The 16,031-nt window shown below is 37.0% G+C and overlaps 1 protein-coding gene across 1 annotated transcript in view; it reads left to right on the forward strand.

Moving 5' to 3' along the window:
• Positions 1-12,081, forward strand: part of pcnx2 (pecanex 2) — a 45,742-nt gene extending 33,661 nt beyond the window's left edge. Inside the window, exons 28-34 of the mRNA XM_684997.9 lie at positions 1,433-1,536; positions 1,706-1,850; positions 4,393-4,623; positions 6,202-6,476; positions 6,810-6,970; positions 8,590-9,011; positions 10,992-12,081. Coding sequence (XP_690089.4) covers positions 1,433-1,536; positions 1,706-1,850; positions 4,393-4,623; positions 6,202-6,476; positions 6,810-6,970; positions 8,590-9,011; positions 10,992-11,129 — 1,476 coding nt within the window. The 3' untranslated portion in view covers positions 11,130-12,081. The remainder of the gene's footprint in view (positions 1-1,432; positions 1,537-1,705; positions 1,851-4,392; positions 4,624-6,201; positions 6,477-6,809; positions 6,971-8,589; positions 9,012-10,991) is intronic.
• Positions 12,082-16,031: the final 3,950 nt, after the last annotated feature.

Here is a 16,031-nt window from a genome sequence, read left to right on the forward strand (position 1 = left end):
ATGGAAGTTACCTTTGGTTGGACAGTTGATCTCTTTGCATCAGGGTACTTCTGTCAAAACTTCCGCTGTTGTGAACCTCCTCAATTACTGCACAGTCTCACAGTTTGACCGAGCAATTCAGAAGCAGCGTCTTCTCGTAGGATAAGAAAACTTTAATTAGATAACGACGCATTATTGAAGTACTCCTATGTCCTATTGAAGTGCAGTCCTATGTTACATGACCACAAGTGATGCCTTCCTAATATAGATTTTCAACTCAGAAGATGAAGTTAGTAGGGGGAGAGCTCAAATTTAGACAGTTGTTCCCTACAATTAAAGCTAACAAATGCTTAATTGATGTTCAACACACAGAATAAATCTATTAAAATCTCAGAAAATTTCGTCCTGGTTTTTTTGACCTTTTAAAGTCACCATGAAATCAAAACTGACACTATTTTCTTTCGAAGTTAAGGCTGCTGTTCCTAAGGTGAACAATAAAAAAATGCTGTTGAACTTTTGGTTCATGTAGACTTTAAACCTTAAAAAATACTTAATGGGCCTTTAAAAAGTGTTACATTTATTTGTATACAAAGTCTTAAAGGAATAGTGCACCTACAATCGAGAATTTACTCCCCATTTACTCCATTTAGCCTACATTTGTTCCAAATCTGTTTAATTTTTATTTTTTTTGGCTAGACATTGACTCCCATTTACTTTTATTGTCCTACAATAGATGTCAATGGCTATCGGTTTCGTTAAAAGATAATATTTTGTGTTCAACAGAAAAAAGAAACTCATAAAGGTTTGAAACCCCCTGAGGGAGAGTTAATGAAGAGTAAATTTAATTTTTTAGGGTGAACTCTCACTGTAACATTATAAAATGGTATAAGAAATGTGGAATTTGTCATTTTAAAGGTCTTAAATGAAGGGGCATATAAACAGGAATAATAATATAGCTATATTATATATTTATTTATCGTATATCTGTGTGTAAGTTTTCTCAACAAACATTATTTAAAAATGGCAAGGTTTTGCATTCAGATGACAATGATTTCAAAATGACACCCAAAATCACATGGATCCACAAAAACAACTATGCTATAATATGCATGCTAGGCCAATAGTTGGTGACTTTATTCAGCACAAACACTTTCCTTAATACCACAATAATTGTTTTGATTGTCAAACAGTTACACAAGACTGTAAACTAAATGTATGATGGCACTTATTTCCACAAATCTTAATTAAAAATTTTAAAGTTTAAAGATTTTATTCGAAAATAAGTAAAAAAAAAAAAATCTTTAAAATGGTATTGAAATGTAAATCAATGGGTTTCAAAGCTTTTCAAAGTTTCATTTTTTTGTGAACTAATCCTTTAAATTTAAAATTTAAAACCCCCGCAGATACAGTTGTGTGTGTGTGTGTGTGTGTGTGTGTGTTTTTTTGTCCTCAGCCAGTGGACAGTGATGAAGATTCTCCCCTGGTTACTCTGTGTTTCGCTCTGTCTGTGCTTGGCCGCAGATCCCTCAGTACAGCAGCACACAACAGATCCAACAGGTACAACATTCAAAATCAGCCATAAGTAATATGACTCAACAGTTAAATCATGTAAAGACAACATAATAAAGAACAGCTAGTTTGAAAGATTCCAGTCAGAATCAATGATACTGTATTGATAATGTATAATGCATTAGATAATGTATATTTTTACCGGTCTCCTCTACAGTCTGGAGTCCTTCCTCTATGGCTTCAACACACTGTTTAAAGGAGATTTCCGCATCGCTGCTAAGGATGAATGGGTCTTTGCTGACATGGACCTTCTGCAGATGGTTGTGGCCCCAGCCGTGAGAATGAGTCTGAAACTTCACCAGGTGAGATGAACACTCTCCTTTTCTTTTCGGCTTAGTCCCTTTAATAATCTTGGGTCGCCACCGCGGAATGAACCGGCAACTTATCCAGCAAGTTTTTAGGCAGCGGATGCCCTTCCAGCTGCAACCCATCTCTGGGAAACACTCATAGACATTCACACTCATACACTACGAACAATATAGCCTACCCAATTCACCTGTACCGCATGTCTTTGGACTGTGCGGGAAACCGGAGCACCCGGAGTAAATCCCACACGAACGCAGGGAGAACATGCAAACTCTACACAGAAACCCCAACTAAGCCGAGGCTCGAACCAGCTACCCAGTAACCTTCTTGCTGTAAGGTAACAGCACTACCTACTGCGCCACTGCTTCGCCCTAATTGGTACATATTAAACATTTTTAATATTATTAAAGTCTCCATGAAGGGAAACCTGCAATCGTTATTTGTGTTTGTATTGTGATCCAGTCACCAAACGGAATATTAAATGAAAAAACAGTGGGCGTGGCTTGATTTTTCTACTGCGAGCTGAATGGATGTAGTAAACATTTTATTTAGAAAGTTAAATATGTTAGCCACGCCCAATTCCTAAGATATACGCATTCTGACAATTTAACTGAAAAAAAAGGAAGTACATTTTGAGATTTCAATTAAAGATTAGAAGGGCATTCATTCATTCTTTTCGCCTTAGTCACTTTATTAATCTGTGGTCGCCACAGCAGAATGAACTGTAAACTTATCCAGCACATGTTTTACACAGCAGATGCCCTTCCAGCTACAACCCATCACTTGGAAACATCCATACACACTCATTTACACACATACACTATGGACAATTTAGCTAACCCAATTCACCTGTACCGCATGTCTTTGGACTTGTGGGGAAACCAGAGCACCCAGAGTAAACCCACGCGAACATGGGGAGAACAGGCAAACTCCACACAGAATTGCAAACTGACCCAGCCGGGGCTCGAACCAGCAACCTTCCTGCTGTGAGGCGATTGTGCTACCCACTGTGCCACCGTGCTGCCCTGATTAGAAGGGCAAACTATTATTTTTTCTTAATGACATTGCACAGAAGAATTGTTCAACACAAAACTAGTAATGTGACCTCACAAAATCATATGGTTAGTTTTGATTTCTTGGGGACTTCAATAGGCTACTGAGTCACAGTTCTGAATTTCATTTTCAAACCATCTGTTTTCAAGGTCCGAGGTAAACTATCTTCAGCTGCTTTCAGTAGTATGACAACAATTGTCACGTAAAATGATATTTAAACTTTGGGAGCATTTAACACTGAACAAAGCACATAATCTTTACCTGAGGTCCTCATTGTCTTAGTAGTATAAGTTGCTGTTTTGCTGCGACATGCAAAACTAGAAACAGCTTCTAAAATATACATTTTTGAGCATCACTGTAACGGAGGGTTAGGACAAAGACTCTGTTCAACATGGAAAAGATACCTTTCATCATGTGTCGCTGAGCCGTGTTGTGTGTAGTTAGGACATGGTGTGAGGCAACACCAGTTTTTTAATTCACCTATTAATTTTTCAATTTGGGGCTTTTTAGATTTATTTATTTTTGTTCTCTTTTTGGTCTAATGGAAGGAAAACATGCAAAAAACATGTTAAATTTTTTTACAGCACTATATCAATTTGTGCCTGTACATTTCAATTACAGAGTGTATTTCAAAGAACTGAGCCACAAATCTCCACTTTAAAAGCAATTACTTGCACTAATTATCAGTTTTATTCTTGTCTGCATTCTGAAGGCTTTAACAGAGGCATATGTTAATTTATAATTTGCCAGATTATGGATATAAGGCAACATGGTGGCTCAGTGTTTAGCATTGTCGCCTCACAGCTAGAAGGTTGCTGGTTTGAGTCCCATCTGGCCCAGTTGGCGTATCCGTGAAGAGTTTGCATGTTCTCCCCATGTTGGTGTGGGTTTCCTCTGGGTGCTCTGGTTTCCCCCGCAGTGCAAAGACATGCGCTATAGGTGAATGAAATAAACTGTTGGCCATAGTGTATAATAGTGTGTGTACGCATGTTTCCCAGTACTGGGTTGCAGCTGTAAGGGCAATCGCTGTGTAAAACATATGCTGGATAAGTTGGTGGTTCATTCCTCTGTGGCGACCCCTGTTGAATAAAGGGACTAAGCCAAAGAAAAATTAATGAATGGACATTTTATCTTATAAAAATGTCTGTTTGCAGTATTTTCTCAATTGTAAAGGGATAAAAGAGATTCTGAAAATCCACAAGTAACAACCCTAAAATGTTAAAAAACAAAATAAAAATGAAGCAAGACTTTTGAACCCAACTTCATTCATTGTTTAAATTATTGTGCTAGAAATTTGTGCAATTTTAATGAAATGATCACTGGCTATTCATTTGCATATTTAAACATAAAATCTCATAACACTTGTAATTTTAAAAACGATAAGAATTCTTAATGTCATAAATCAGCCAGGGAAGTATTATGATACCTTTTAAAAAAAAAGTTTTTACCCTACTGACTTAAAGTGTTAATGTTAACTTTCTGCAGGACCACTTCACAAGTCTGGAGGAGACGGAGGAGCCTGCTGTGCTTCACGAGGCCATCAGCAGCTACAGGAGCAGTCTGGTGATCTGTCACGAGAGCGACCCCGCATGGAGACGAGCCGTTCTGTCCAGCAGAGACACATTGCTCACGCTCCGCCACATGGTGGATGAAGGAGCAGACGAGTACAAGATCATCATGCTCTACAAACGACATCTCAGCTTCAAAGTCATAAAGGCAAGAAAGCAGTGTGTGTGCATGGAATATTGCACACCCAGTTAGTATTTATCATGGAATAAACCCTGACAGGACAATCATGGCCTTGATGTCAAGCAGATTTTCTGCTAACATCTGGCTTGGTATACAACATGTTGCTTTTTATAGAGCTACGTCCTACTAAAGTAAATAACCGGATTATTTAAATGAATATTTAAGTGGTAATCATGGGGCAAGAAATAATCATTTGAGACCGATAATACAATCAAGCCTTTCAGTCTATATATAATGTTGACTAATGTAGTTTAGTAATGCTTAGAAATGGTATTGTAATGTAAAATTTAATTATAAAAAAAACCTAAAGAAAAAATTCCTACCCTTTTAGGTAAAACTAAAAGTTTAAACTATTGAATTTATTATTATTTATAATTATACATAAATATAAAGATAAAAAAATAAAAAATAAATATATATATATATATATATATATATATATATATATATATATATATATATATATATATATATATATATATATATATATAAATAAATGCATATTATAATTTATTATTATAGACTTTTCAGACACCTATTGAAGCCTGTTGCTTGATATTATAAACATGCGCACACACACTCATACAGCTGTTTTTATAGGAACTGTACATAATTGTAATGATTTTACAGTACAGTACAGACTGGATATTCTATACCCTTACCACTAAACCCAACCCTCACATTTTTATATTTTCAAAATACTTAATTCTGTCTAATTTATGAGCTGTTTTCTTCATGTGGTTAAAAAAAGTCCAAATTTACTGGTTTTTCTATACTTGTGGAGACATTTGGGCCCCAAAATGTAAGGAATACAAGGTTTACACACATACAAAATAAATACTATGTGCATTCAAATATTTCAGTGAATTTTTGCGAGGAACAGATTTAAATTAATAAGGAATAAAGATTAGACCTTAGAATACACTACCTGAAAAAGTCGCCTATCCAAGTTTTAGGAACAACAAATAATAACTTGACTTCTAGTTAATCATTTGGTATAAGAAGTGGCTTCAACCTCCTCCTTCATTTTACCCCAAAAATGCTCAATAATGTTCATGTTTGGTGACTGGGCTGGCCAATCCCGGAGCACCTTGACCTTCTTTGCTTTAAGTAACTTTGATGTGAAGGCTAAAGTATGAGAAGGAACGCTATCCTGCTGAAGAATTTGCCCTCTCCTGTGGTTTGTAATGTAATGGGCAGCACAAATGTCTTGATACCTCAGGCTGTTGATGTTGCCATCCACTCTGCAGATCTCTCGCACACCCCCATACTGAATGTAACCCCAAACCATAATTTTTCCTTCATCAAACTTGACTGATTTCTATGAGACTCTTGGGTCCATGCAGGTTGCAATAGATCTTCTGCAGTATTTGTGATGAAAAATCTGCCTTTTGCCACTTTTGCAAATGATTAACTAGAAGTCAAGTTACAGTATTATTTGTTGCTCTTACAACTGGAATAGATGGTAAGACTTTTGTCAGGCAGTGTGGATTTGTATGTTTATGAAACCAAAATTTACGTAACTGATTTTCTGTCTCTATCCAGCTAAATAAGGAGTGTGTCCGCGGGCTGTGGGCCGGTCAACAGCAGGAGCTTGTCTTCCTCCGAAACCGAAACCCTGAGCGAGGAAGCATCCAGAACTCAAAGCAAGCTCTGCGAAACATGATCAACTCATCCTGCGACCAGCCGCTGGGTTACCCCATGTTTGTGTCCCCGCTTACCACCTCCTATATGGGGTCCCACAAGCAGACCAGAAACATCTGGGGCGGCCCATTCAGTCTGGACAGTATTCGCTTATGGCTGCTCTCCAGATGGTTTCGGTTTGTATGAGGCAATATTATGGGGAATAGTTAAAATTCTGTCATCATTTACTCATCCTCGTCTTGTTCCAAACATGACTGAGTTTCTTTCTTCTGTTGAACACAAAGCAATATACATTTGAAGAATCCTGAAAACCTGTAGCCATTGACTTCCGTAATCTACTTTTTTTTTTTAACTATGGCTGTCAGTGGGTATCAGTTTCCAACATTCTTCAAAATATCTCCCTTTAATTTTTTGAGGATGAGCAAATAAATTTTCACTTGTGGATAAACAGTAAGCATTTGTTTCTGTTTGCGTGTTCTTCAAAGGTGTGTTTCTCTTGCTCATTGTAGGGTGAGAAAAGATAACCTTACCAGTTGTAACAGCGGCATGAACATGGAGGATGTGGACTGTGCTGGATCCTCAATGAGTCAGAATCATAACTCTGCCACGTCCCAGAGCCTGAGCCTGTATCATGGTCGACCTCGCAGCTCACAGTCCAGACACCATGCAGGTCAGAACACACTCAAGCAGTCTACAGAGCAGAAGGGAATTCATTATTGTTCAAGTCATCAAAGCCTTCTTTAAAAGTTTATGGTGTGACTTTAAAGTGGTGGTCCACTACGATATCATATTTTAAACTTTAGTTGATATGTAATGTAGCTGTGTGAACATAAACAACATCTTTGAATGTAATACGCTCAGCGTTCAATGTAAAGGGAGACATTGGCTTTTACAAAGTTAGCTAAGCTAAGCCTACAGCAAACTAAGTTTGGGGACTACAAAAAATACATCTGAACTGGTGAGATCACAAACGCTTCAGGTTACGCAAATTCACCAGGCACAAACAAGGGGCGTGGCCAGAGGCGCTGCACTGTTATAGCAGAGAATGCTAAAATGCCGTCTAATCACTGCTATTTCCACAGAGCTTGTTCTGTTTCTGTATTTTGGCTTCCAAAGGACATGACACAAAGAGAGAAGTGCTTAATTTAATTTCAATTATGCTTCAGATAATTATAAAAAATATACAGCAAACATTTGACAAAGGACAGCTTCCAGGATCTCTTCCAATTCAGTGCTGGATTCAGCTTAAAACTCCTCAAAGAGGAAGCAGCTCCAACCATAATAGACAAAGCTGTGGATTGTGAGCTACAACCTGTAGCTTAAGTATTATCTGCTGAAATTGATCTATTACATGCATAGTTTCTAGTGTTAACTGTGTGATGTAGCAAGGACGTAAACAACGGGAAATGCTGTTTGGCACCGCTAACAATTTAGCTACAAATTCATGTTTATTGCAGTGTCTCTATGCAGCCGCATGCATTCTACATCTCAAATAACGAACTCTCAAAAGATATGTGAACAGTTTATATTACTTACACATGCTTATTTTTATTACGTGAAAGACACCTTTTAGATTTATTTCTAGAGAGCAGGCATGAGGTTCAGCTGTGTGCTCTTCATTTTCTGCCTGATTCAGGCTCAAACTGAAATGGCTAACAGCTACTCTGACTGACCGTATTTACACAAAGCACGTGTTATTAGTTGCGTGACGCTTTTCCAGGTGATGTGGAGCCGACCCGCAAATCACAGTATATTATGTTAGCTGACCAATCAGAGCCTCTTGAGGACGGTCTTTCAGAGGATCTAGGAAATAAGACATAGCAATATATAATCAAAGTAAGATATGAAAAAAAAATAACCTGATTTTTTACAAATGAAGCATGACAACAGATTGCTTTAGATTTTATAAACACAACCAAGCCTTAAAAATACACCTTGGACTACCTCTTTAAATGTGCATTTACCAAAATATTGGATGATTGTTTGATGATCTGATTTGATTAATTCAATGCGTTAGCTCACATATAAATAATGGTTGCTATCTGTTTAATTTGACTTCATTTTGTGATATGTATTGAGTTTAGATTTAATTTAGTTTTTTTTTAAAAAACAAATTAAATAATGGAATGTAATAACTGTCAAATTCATAAAGGCAACCACCCACTCCTGCATGTGGGGGGTTCATTGGCTTTGCATAGTGCATTTACTTATTTTACATCTTCTTACCATCACAAAATGGGACATTCTTCTGCCAGTTCTGAAAGTTTTCCCATATTTCGCCTTGTTCAGCTCATCGTGAATATCGCAGCCGCTCAGTGCAGCCTCAGGCCCAGCGACCCCCTGTCACCAGCCGATCAGGCCCCATCCTGGACAGCCAGCATGGCTCTGCCTCTGGAGGCCCCGGTCTAGTGCAGCGTCTCTCCAACAGCCAACTGTCCTTCAACACCTCCTCAATCGCCTCCGTCTTCTCGCAGGTGCCTCGTCTGTCCACCACAGGGCCTCTGGTGTCAGCAGCGGGACCTCATCGCTCCGGCCAGGTGTCTTCCTCCAGTTCCACACTCAGCCTGCTGTTTGGCAAGCGCAGCTTCTCCAGCGGATTGGTCATCTCAGGCCTCTCTGCTGCAGATGGGGGAAACACCAGTGATACGCAGTCTTCCAGCTCTGTCAACATCGCCCTGGGCCCATCCTGCCGCTCCAGCCGCACAACACAGGTAATGATTATGTATAAAACATGTGCTGCTTTACTCAAAAATGTACATCTAATCACTCTCAGATGGTTCTTTTTTCGGTTTCAAAGAAGATATCTTGATAAATGCTAGAAACCTGTAGCCAATGTCTTCAATAGAGGAAAGGAAATGCACAATGGCTACCAGTTTCTAATAGTTTTTAAACTCAAACTGGTTTATAATGTGAGGGTTGAATAATTAATGACATGATCTTGTGGAAAACTTGGTAGAAACATGCAGTTTGTGTTTATTTTAAATGCTAATTATAGACTACCAGTCTCTTTTAATTACTGTTTTTTGAGAGGTCTTTCGATATAGTATTGCAAAATTGCCTCAAATTAATTTGCTAAGTGTGGTAAAATTATACTGAAACATGCAGCTTTAGTTTATGTATTTTAGTTTATTTGCCTGTACGTTTTATATGTTTGTACAATTTCTTTTTTACATCTGTATGTGTTTGTCACACAAACATCAAAATCTTTAAAAAATAGGCTCCCTGCTCTCAAAAGCTGAGGTTGGGTCCACTGTCATCTATGAAACCACACCCATTCATATATATAAATACACTATCTGACAAATGTCTTGTTGTCAATCTCAGTTGTAAGAGCAACAAATTATAACTTTCGATAAAAACCTAGTTGATCATTTGTAAAAGTTGCAGAAGGTAGATTTTTCTGATGAATCATCTTCTGAACTGCATCCCAATCATCACAAATACTGCAAAAAAAACCTATTGAAACTCGTATGGACTCAAGATTCTCCTAGAATCAGTCAAGTTTGGTGAAAGAAAATCATGGTTTGGGGTTACATTCAGTATGGGGGTGTGCAAGAGATCTGCAGAGTTGATGGCAACATCACCAGCCTGAGGTATCAAGACATTTGTGCTGGCCATTACATTACAAACCACAGTAGAGGGCAATTCTTCAGCAGGATAGCGCTCCTTTTCATACTTCAGTTTCCACATCAAAGTTCCTGAAAGCAAAGGTCAAGATGCTCCAGGATTGGCCAGCCAAGTCACCAGATATCAACGTTATTGAGCATGTTTGGGGTAAAATAAAGAAGGAGGCATTAAAGATGATTCCAAAGATGAATCTAAAGAACCATGATGAACTCTGGAAGTGCTGCAAGAACACTTTCTTTGCCATTCCAGATGACTTTATTGATACGTTATTTGAGTCATTGCAAAGATGTATGGATGCAGTCCTCCAAGCTCGTGGGAGTCATACACACACAATATTCTTTTTCCACTGCACCATGACTTTATATTCTATACTGTACATTATTTCTGTTAAGTTACAAGACGTTTGTCAAAGCTAAGTCAGACCTTACTGTCCTAATTAAATCATTAAAAATCGAGGCATGGTCATGTTTTATTTTAGTGAAATAAGCGTAATCTAGAGGCCTTTGCCTTTCATATAGGCCACTTAGGAAACCAAATGATCAACCAGAAGTCAAGTTTTTATTTGTCATTCCTAAAACTTGGATAGGCAACAAGACTTTTATCAGGTGGTGTATATACTTGTATATATTGCATTCATACCCGTATAAATTGCATGTATAGATTGTACATACTCTGATAGCTACTGTAGCAAAATGTAGACTAGTAAAGAACTTCAGATTAACCGGATGAACCACAGACGTTAATACACAGTAGTTATATTTCTGGGCTCCATTGCATCAAGGAGTCACCATCTTAGCCCCATCCCAATTGGTGAAAAACTGTTTAATGGTTACAGGTAAGCCTTAGCATTAAGCTAACTTTTTTTTTAGTTTCGTAATACATTTCAGCAATACATTTCTAACATTTATAGAAACAATTCTCTATATTCTATTTACCCAGATTTTTGCCATTCACTTATGACCAGGTTGACAAAAACACAATACATATTACTAGTAGGGGCAAAGCGTCAAGTTATTGCTGTAAAACTGTAACTGTAAAAACTGACCTCCACTTTTTGATTTCAGCAATGGACATCAGAGGCGTATGAGAGCATAGACGCCTCCTCCACCATCGGCACAGGACCCAAAGTCCACAGCACTGACAAGAGCCTGGATGAATCAACTTCGGCCTTCCACGAGGCCCCAGAAGAGAGGACCATCTGAAACCTCAAGTAATGTACAGTACAGACGTCTTTTCTACAACCAAACATCTGCCATGTGTAGAACTGAAAGTATCCTGTTTAAGGGAAAAGAACCGCTCTTCCACAAAAAAAAAATAAATAAATAAATAAAGAAGAAGCTTGTTCAGAAGCTTGTTCCTCTCCATCTCTTGAGATGAAATGTTGGAATCTGGTAACTATGAGTATTTACATTTGCACTTTGAGTGCATGCACTTCATCAACACCATCACTCACTGCAGTGATTATTTTTTATACAATGGCAAAATAAAGTATAAATAATGTAAGATCACGTTTAAAGAAAGTGTCGGGTATGGTTACACAGTAGATTTCCTGCACACTACCGTCTTGAAATGTGTTGTGATCCAGATGTGTCATTGGTAAATATTAACATAAGGATTCTGAACTAGTTTCTGATGCACTGACAAGGAAAATGTCAATTGTATAAATCTGAAAAATAAAAAATAAAAGCACCTCAGATTTGCCATTTTCACACTTTGGCATATGCACTTTTTTTTCATGATATTTTACCATTAGTAAGAAGAATTTTAAATGGTAATATGATTAACTGGTTCCTGAAAATTGTTGTAAATGAATCTGTACATCCCTGAGTGTGGAAAGCACAATCTAAAAAAAAAAGAGAAGATTGTTGCATTATAAAAATATCCACCTAAGCCCAAAAGAATTTTCCTGGATCTAGAACTACACTTGACAAAAGCAAAATGTGTGTTTTTACTATTGGAAACGTGGGACTTCCAGTATTTCTTATGTGAAGCAGGGATCTGTGAGATGTGTTGTAATATCAAATATTTCATGGTACAGTACGTCTAGCCCTTTAATAATACTTGCATATTATAATGCTCCCATAAACAGGGAGATTTCAAAATCATAAAAAAATCCACTCCATAATACAGTTTGAATAAAAAAAAGTTGAAAAAGATTCTGAAGTTTGTCCTCATTCATAACTTACACACTGTTGAAATCAGAATTATTTACCCCCCTTCAATTTTGTTTTCTTTTGTAAATATTTCCCAAATTATGTTTAACAGAGCAAGGAAATTTTAGCAGTAGTTTATGGGGAAAATCTTATTTGTTTTATTTTGGATAGAACAAGTAAAATATTATTAACTGTCATTATGGCAATGATAAAATAAATCAGTTTATTTAGAAATGAGTAATTAAAACCATTATGTTTAGAAAAAAAATCTTCTCTCCCGTAAACAGAAAGCTTGAAAACTGAAACAACAATTCTTGAGATTTCATTAAATGTTTAATCCACTTAAATTTGTTAAAACATTTAAGTTAACTTCATTGATTTGTGTTGGAACAATATGAATGAATTGTGCAGAACCCTGGATTTTTTACAGTGTACCTGCAGCTTCTGAAAATAGTCCCCAAATTGGTAACTAGAAAACAGCATTGCATAATATCACACTATTTTGATTGAGCTTTAAGATTGTAGACTGGGATTCAAGAAAATGTTTTGAATTGGTTTAGTTCTAATCATTTTTTTTTAATGAGAACTTTTTCTTTTGAATTAGGAAATTTTTCATCCTCTTTTGCCCATATAAAATTTGGTGTTTCCCAAGGATCAATTTTAGGCCCAGCTCTTTTTTTCCTATCTGTAATAAGTATTATGTAAGCTATCATCTTTATGCTGATGAAAATGGGAGAAAACTTCTACAGTCCTTTTTGTACCTGTTCTAACGAGATTAAAGAACGATTGGCAGGTAACTTTTTTTACAGTTAAATAAAAAAAAACCAAGGTGCTTGTGTTTGGCTTTCCGAGTGTCTGTGAATCCACAATTAACCAACTAGGTTCATTTAAGCCTAAGGTCCACAGAAACATTAACGAGTCTTGGGTTTATTTTTGACAAGAGTTAAAGTTTGACAAGCAAATACATTCTTTAATCAGAAGTGGTTTCTATCAATTAAGGAATATTGCTAAATTGAAAATTTTTTGTCTTTTAAGGACTTGGAAACCATCATCAACGTTTTTATTGTGTCCAGATTGGACTTCTGCAACTCTTAGTATTCAGGAGTTTTGCATACTTCAATTGTACCAGGGTTTATACAAGAATCCCAAAGGTAATTTATACCTTTATAAGACTTTTTAAAGTCCTTTTCAGTATATTTTAAGAACTCATAAACCTTTAACTTAATAAACAAACAGTTGTTAATAAACAGTTGTAGTTAATTAAATCAATGGGGCACAAGAAGTAAAGCTTAAGAGAATAAATTGCACGGTTGTTTTTAGAGACAGACTTCAGCCAGTTTAAACTAGTCTTTCTCCAACCAGGAGTACACAAACTACTATCATTTTGCTGTTTGTTTCTCTACATGTGGAGAGCGTTGCAAATATGTAACATCACCTGGACAGAGGATGCTTGGCCGGATGCAGCAAGCCCAAACTATTCCCGTGGATCAAACAGTTTATTCATTGTTAATATTAGGAGGAAAATAAAAATATTTATGCTTTTTTGGAGTCAAACACTTTGGACAATGCTTGAACAAAATTTAGGACCTGGTAAAAACGTGATTAAGACTTTTTAATATCTTTAAGGGGTCTTTATTTTCTCATAATTGATTTATTAACTTTTAATACTTTTTTAAGACCCCATGGACACCCTGTGTACGCCTGCAGCTGGTTCAAAATGCAGCTGGGATAAAAAAATCCTCCTTTGCTGGCTCCCACTCCAATTAGAGTTCAATACATGTTATTGTTATTTGTTTTTAATGTTTTGAATGGTCTGGCACCTACTTACATTGGTAAGCTTCTTCACTGACATACTTCTTTGAGGCCAATTAGGTCGGAAAACCAGTTTCAGCCAGTTGTTCCTAAATCACAGTTAAAATCAAAAGAAAACAGGGCTTTTTTGTGTCACAGCCATCTGTAGAATAATCTGCCTTTACATATCAGGTTATGCTTTTCCCTTGGTGCCTTTAGGTCTCATTTAAAAATCACCTTCTGTCTCATGCCTTTGATAGTAATTAATCATTCATTTTCTTTTTGTCTAAGTCCCTTTATTAATCAGGAGTTGCCACAGCGTAATGAACTGCCAACTTTTCCAGCATGTTTTACGCACAGATGCCCTTCCAGCTGCAACCCATCACTGGGAAACACTCATACATTCTCATTTACACTCATACACTACGAACAATTTAGCTTACCCAATTCACCCGTACCGCATGTCTTTTGGACTTGTGGGGGAAACAGAGCACCCAGAGGAAACCTACATGAACATGGGGAGAACATGCAAACTCCACACAGAAATGCCAACTGACCCAGCCGAGGCTCTAACCAGCGTCCTACGCAGTTTTTAACCAAGTTTTTACGCAGTGGATGCCCTTCCAGCCGCAACCCATCTCTGGGAAACATCCACACACACATTCATACACTACAGACAATTTAGCCTACCCAATTCACCTGTACCACATGTCTTTGGACTGTGGGGGAAACCGGAGCACCCGGAGGAAACCCACGCGAACGCACAGAGAAAATGCAAACTCCACACAGAAACGCCAACTGAGCCGAGGCTCGAACCTGTGACCCAGCAACCTTCTTGCTGTGAGGCGACAGCACTACCTACTAACTTTAATTTGTTTTACATATTTATATTATATTTACATATTTATTTATATTATAAAATATATAGATTTTGTATGTTGTTTGTTTTGTAAAGCAATTTATTCAGCATCTGTTGCTTTTAAATGTGCTCTACAAATAAAGCATCCAAACAAACAATACTATTGCGCCTGCTGCAGCCACGGTATGGCAGCAATTTGTCCCTTAATTAAAAGCCAGAATTAGAGTATAGTTCCAAGTCCAATGCAATCTCATGGCAATCCGTACATTTTTGATTCAGTGGCTAATTCGTATAAATTCGTACGATCTAATTCGTACAATTTAGTACGATTTGCTCATCAGCCAATCACGGTTGGGGTTAGGGGTGGGGTTGGGTGTCATGCCTCCTTTTTAAAATCGTACAGTTTCATAAAACTGAACTTGTACGAATTTGTACGAATTAGCCACTAAACTGTCAAAACGTAAAAAAACCTTATGTTTCCTCGTGAGATCAGGCTGCCTAGTCAAATCGGCCTAGAAAATAGCCACTTTTCATTTTGCTTTGTTTTAGAACAAGATGTAACTACAGAAGAGTCAAGCTTTTAATAGGAAAATCAGCAAAGCCTTTTTGGATTTGAGATGCTGATGGTCTATCCAATTCAATAATAAATATTTAGCTAAGTCCAGACTTGGAGATCAACTGAATGGTAAAACTCATCACTAGGTGACCTGTAAAATTAGCCTGCAATGTAAAAATAGTCGTAAATTAGCACTTTTCTGTATTTGGTGATTCATGTTTTTGTAAATTAGCACTTTTCTGTATTTGGTGATTCATGTTTTTATTTTTCTCCATTTGTTTATGCTTTTGAATTGCATTATGGGACCTTGATCTTTCTTCAAACAACTTTAAACCTTGAAAAGTTTGTAAAAGTTACTTTTTTATTATTATTGTCTGGGTTAGTGCTGTATATTATGGTATAAAAAGCTTGTAATAAACTCCCAGTACTGTTATTTTAGGCATGGGCCAGTATAAGATTGTGACTGTATGATAACCTTGGAAAAAAATAATATAGTTCACGTTATTGTTGTTATTTTTCTGAAATGCTTTTAATGTTGAGGGTTCTTTTCTGCCGCAGTCGCAAAACTACCCCCCCCACCCCCTGTATATATACCTTATAGGAACGGTATTGTAAAAAATTCTTATGGTTTTAAAAACTTTACTTTTTCAAACCGTGGTAAGCCTTGAAACCGGTTAGCATCCTATGTTGATAGGCTATCATGCCTATGCTATTTTACAGTTTATTTTTCTACATGTCATTTTTT

Source organism: Danio rerio, chromosome 13 (assembly GCF_049306965.1).
Source record: "Danio rerio strain Tuebingen ecotype United States chromosome 13, GRCz12tu, whole genome shotgun sequence".
Taxonomy (NCBI): domain Eukaryota; kingdom Metazoa; phylum Chordata; class Actinopteri; order Cypriniformes; family Danionidae; genus Danio; species Danio rerio.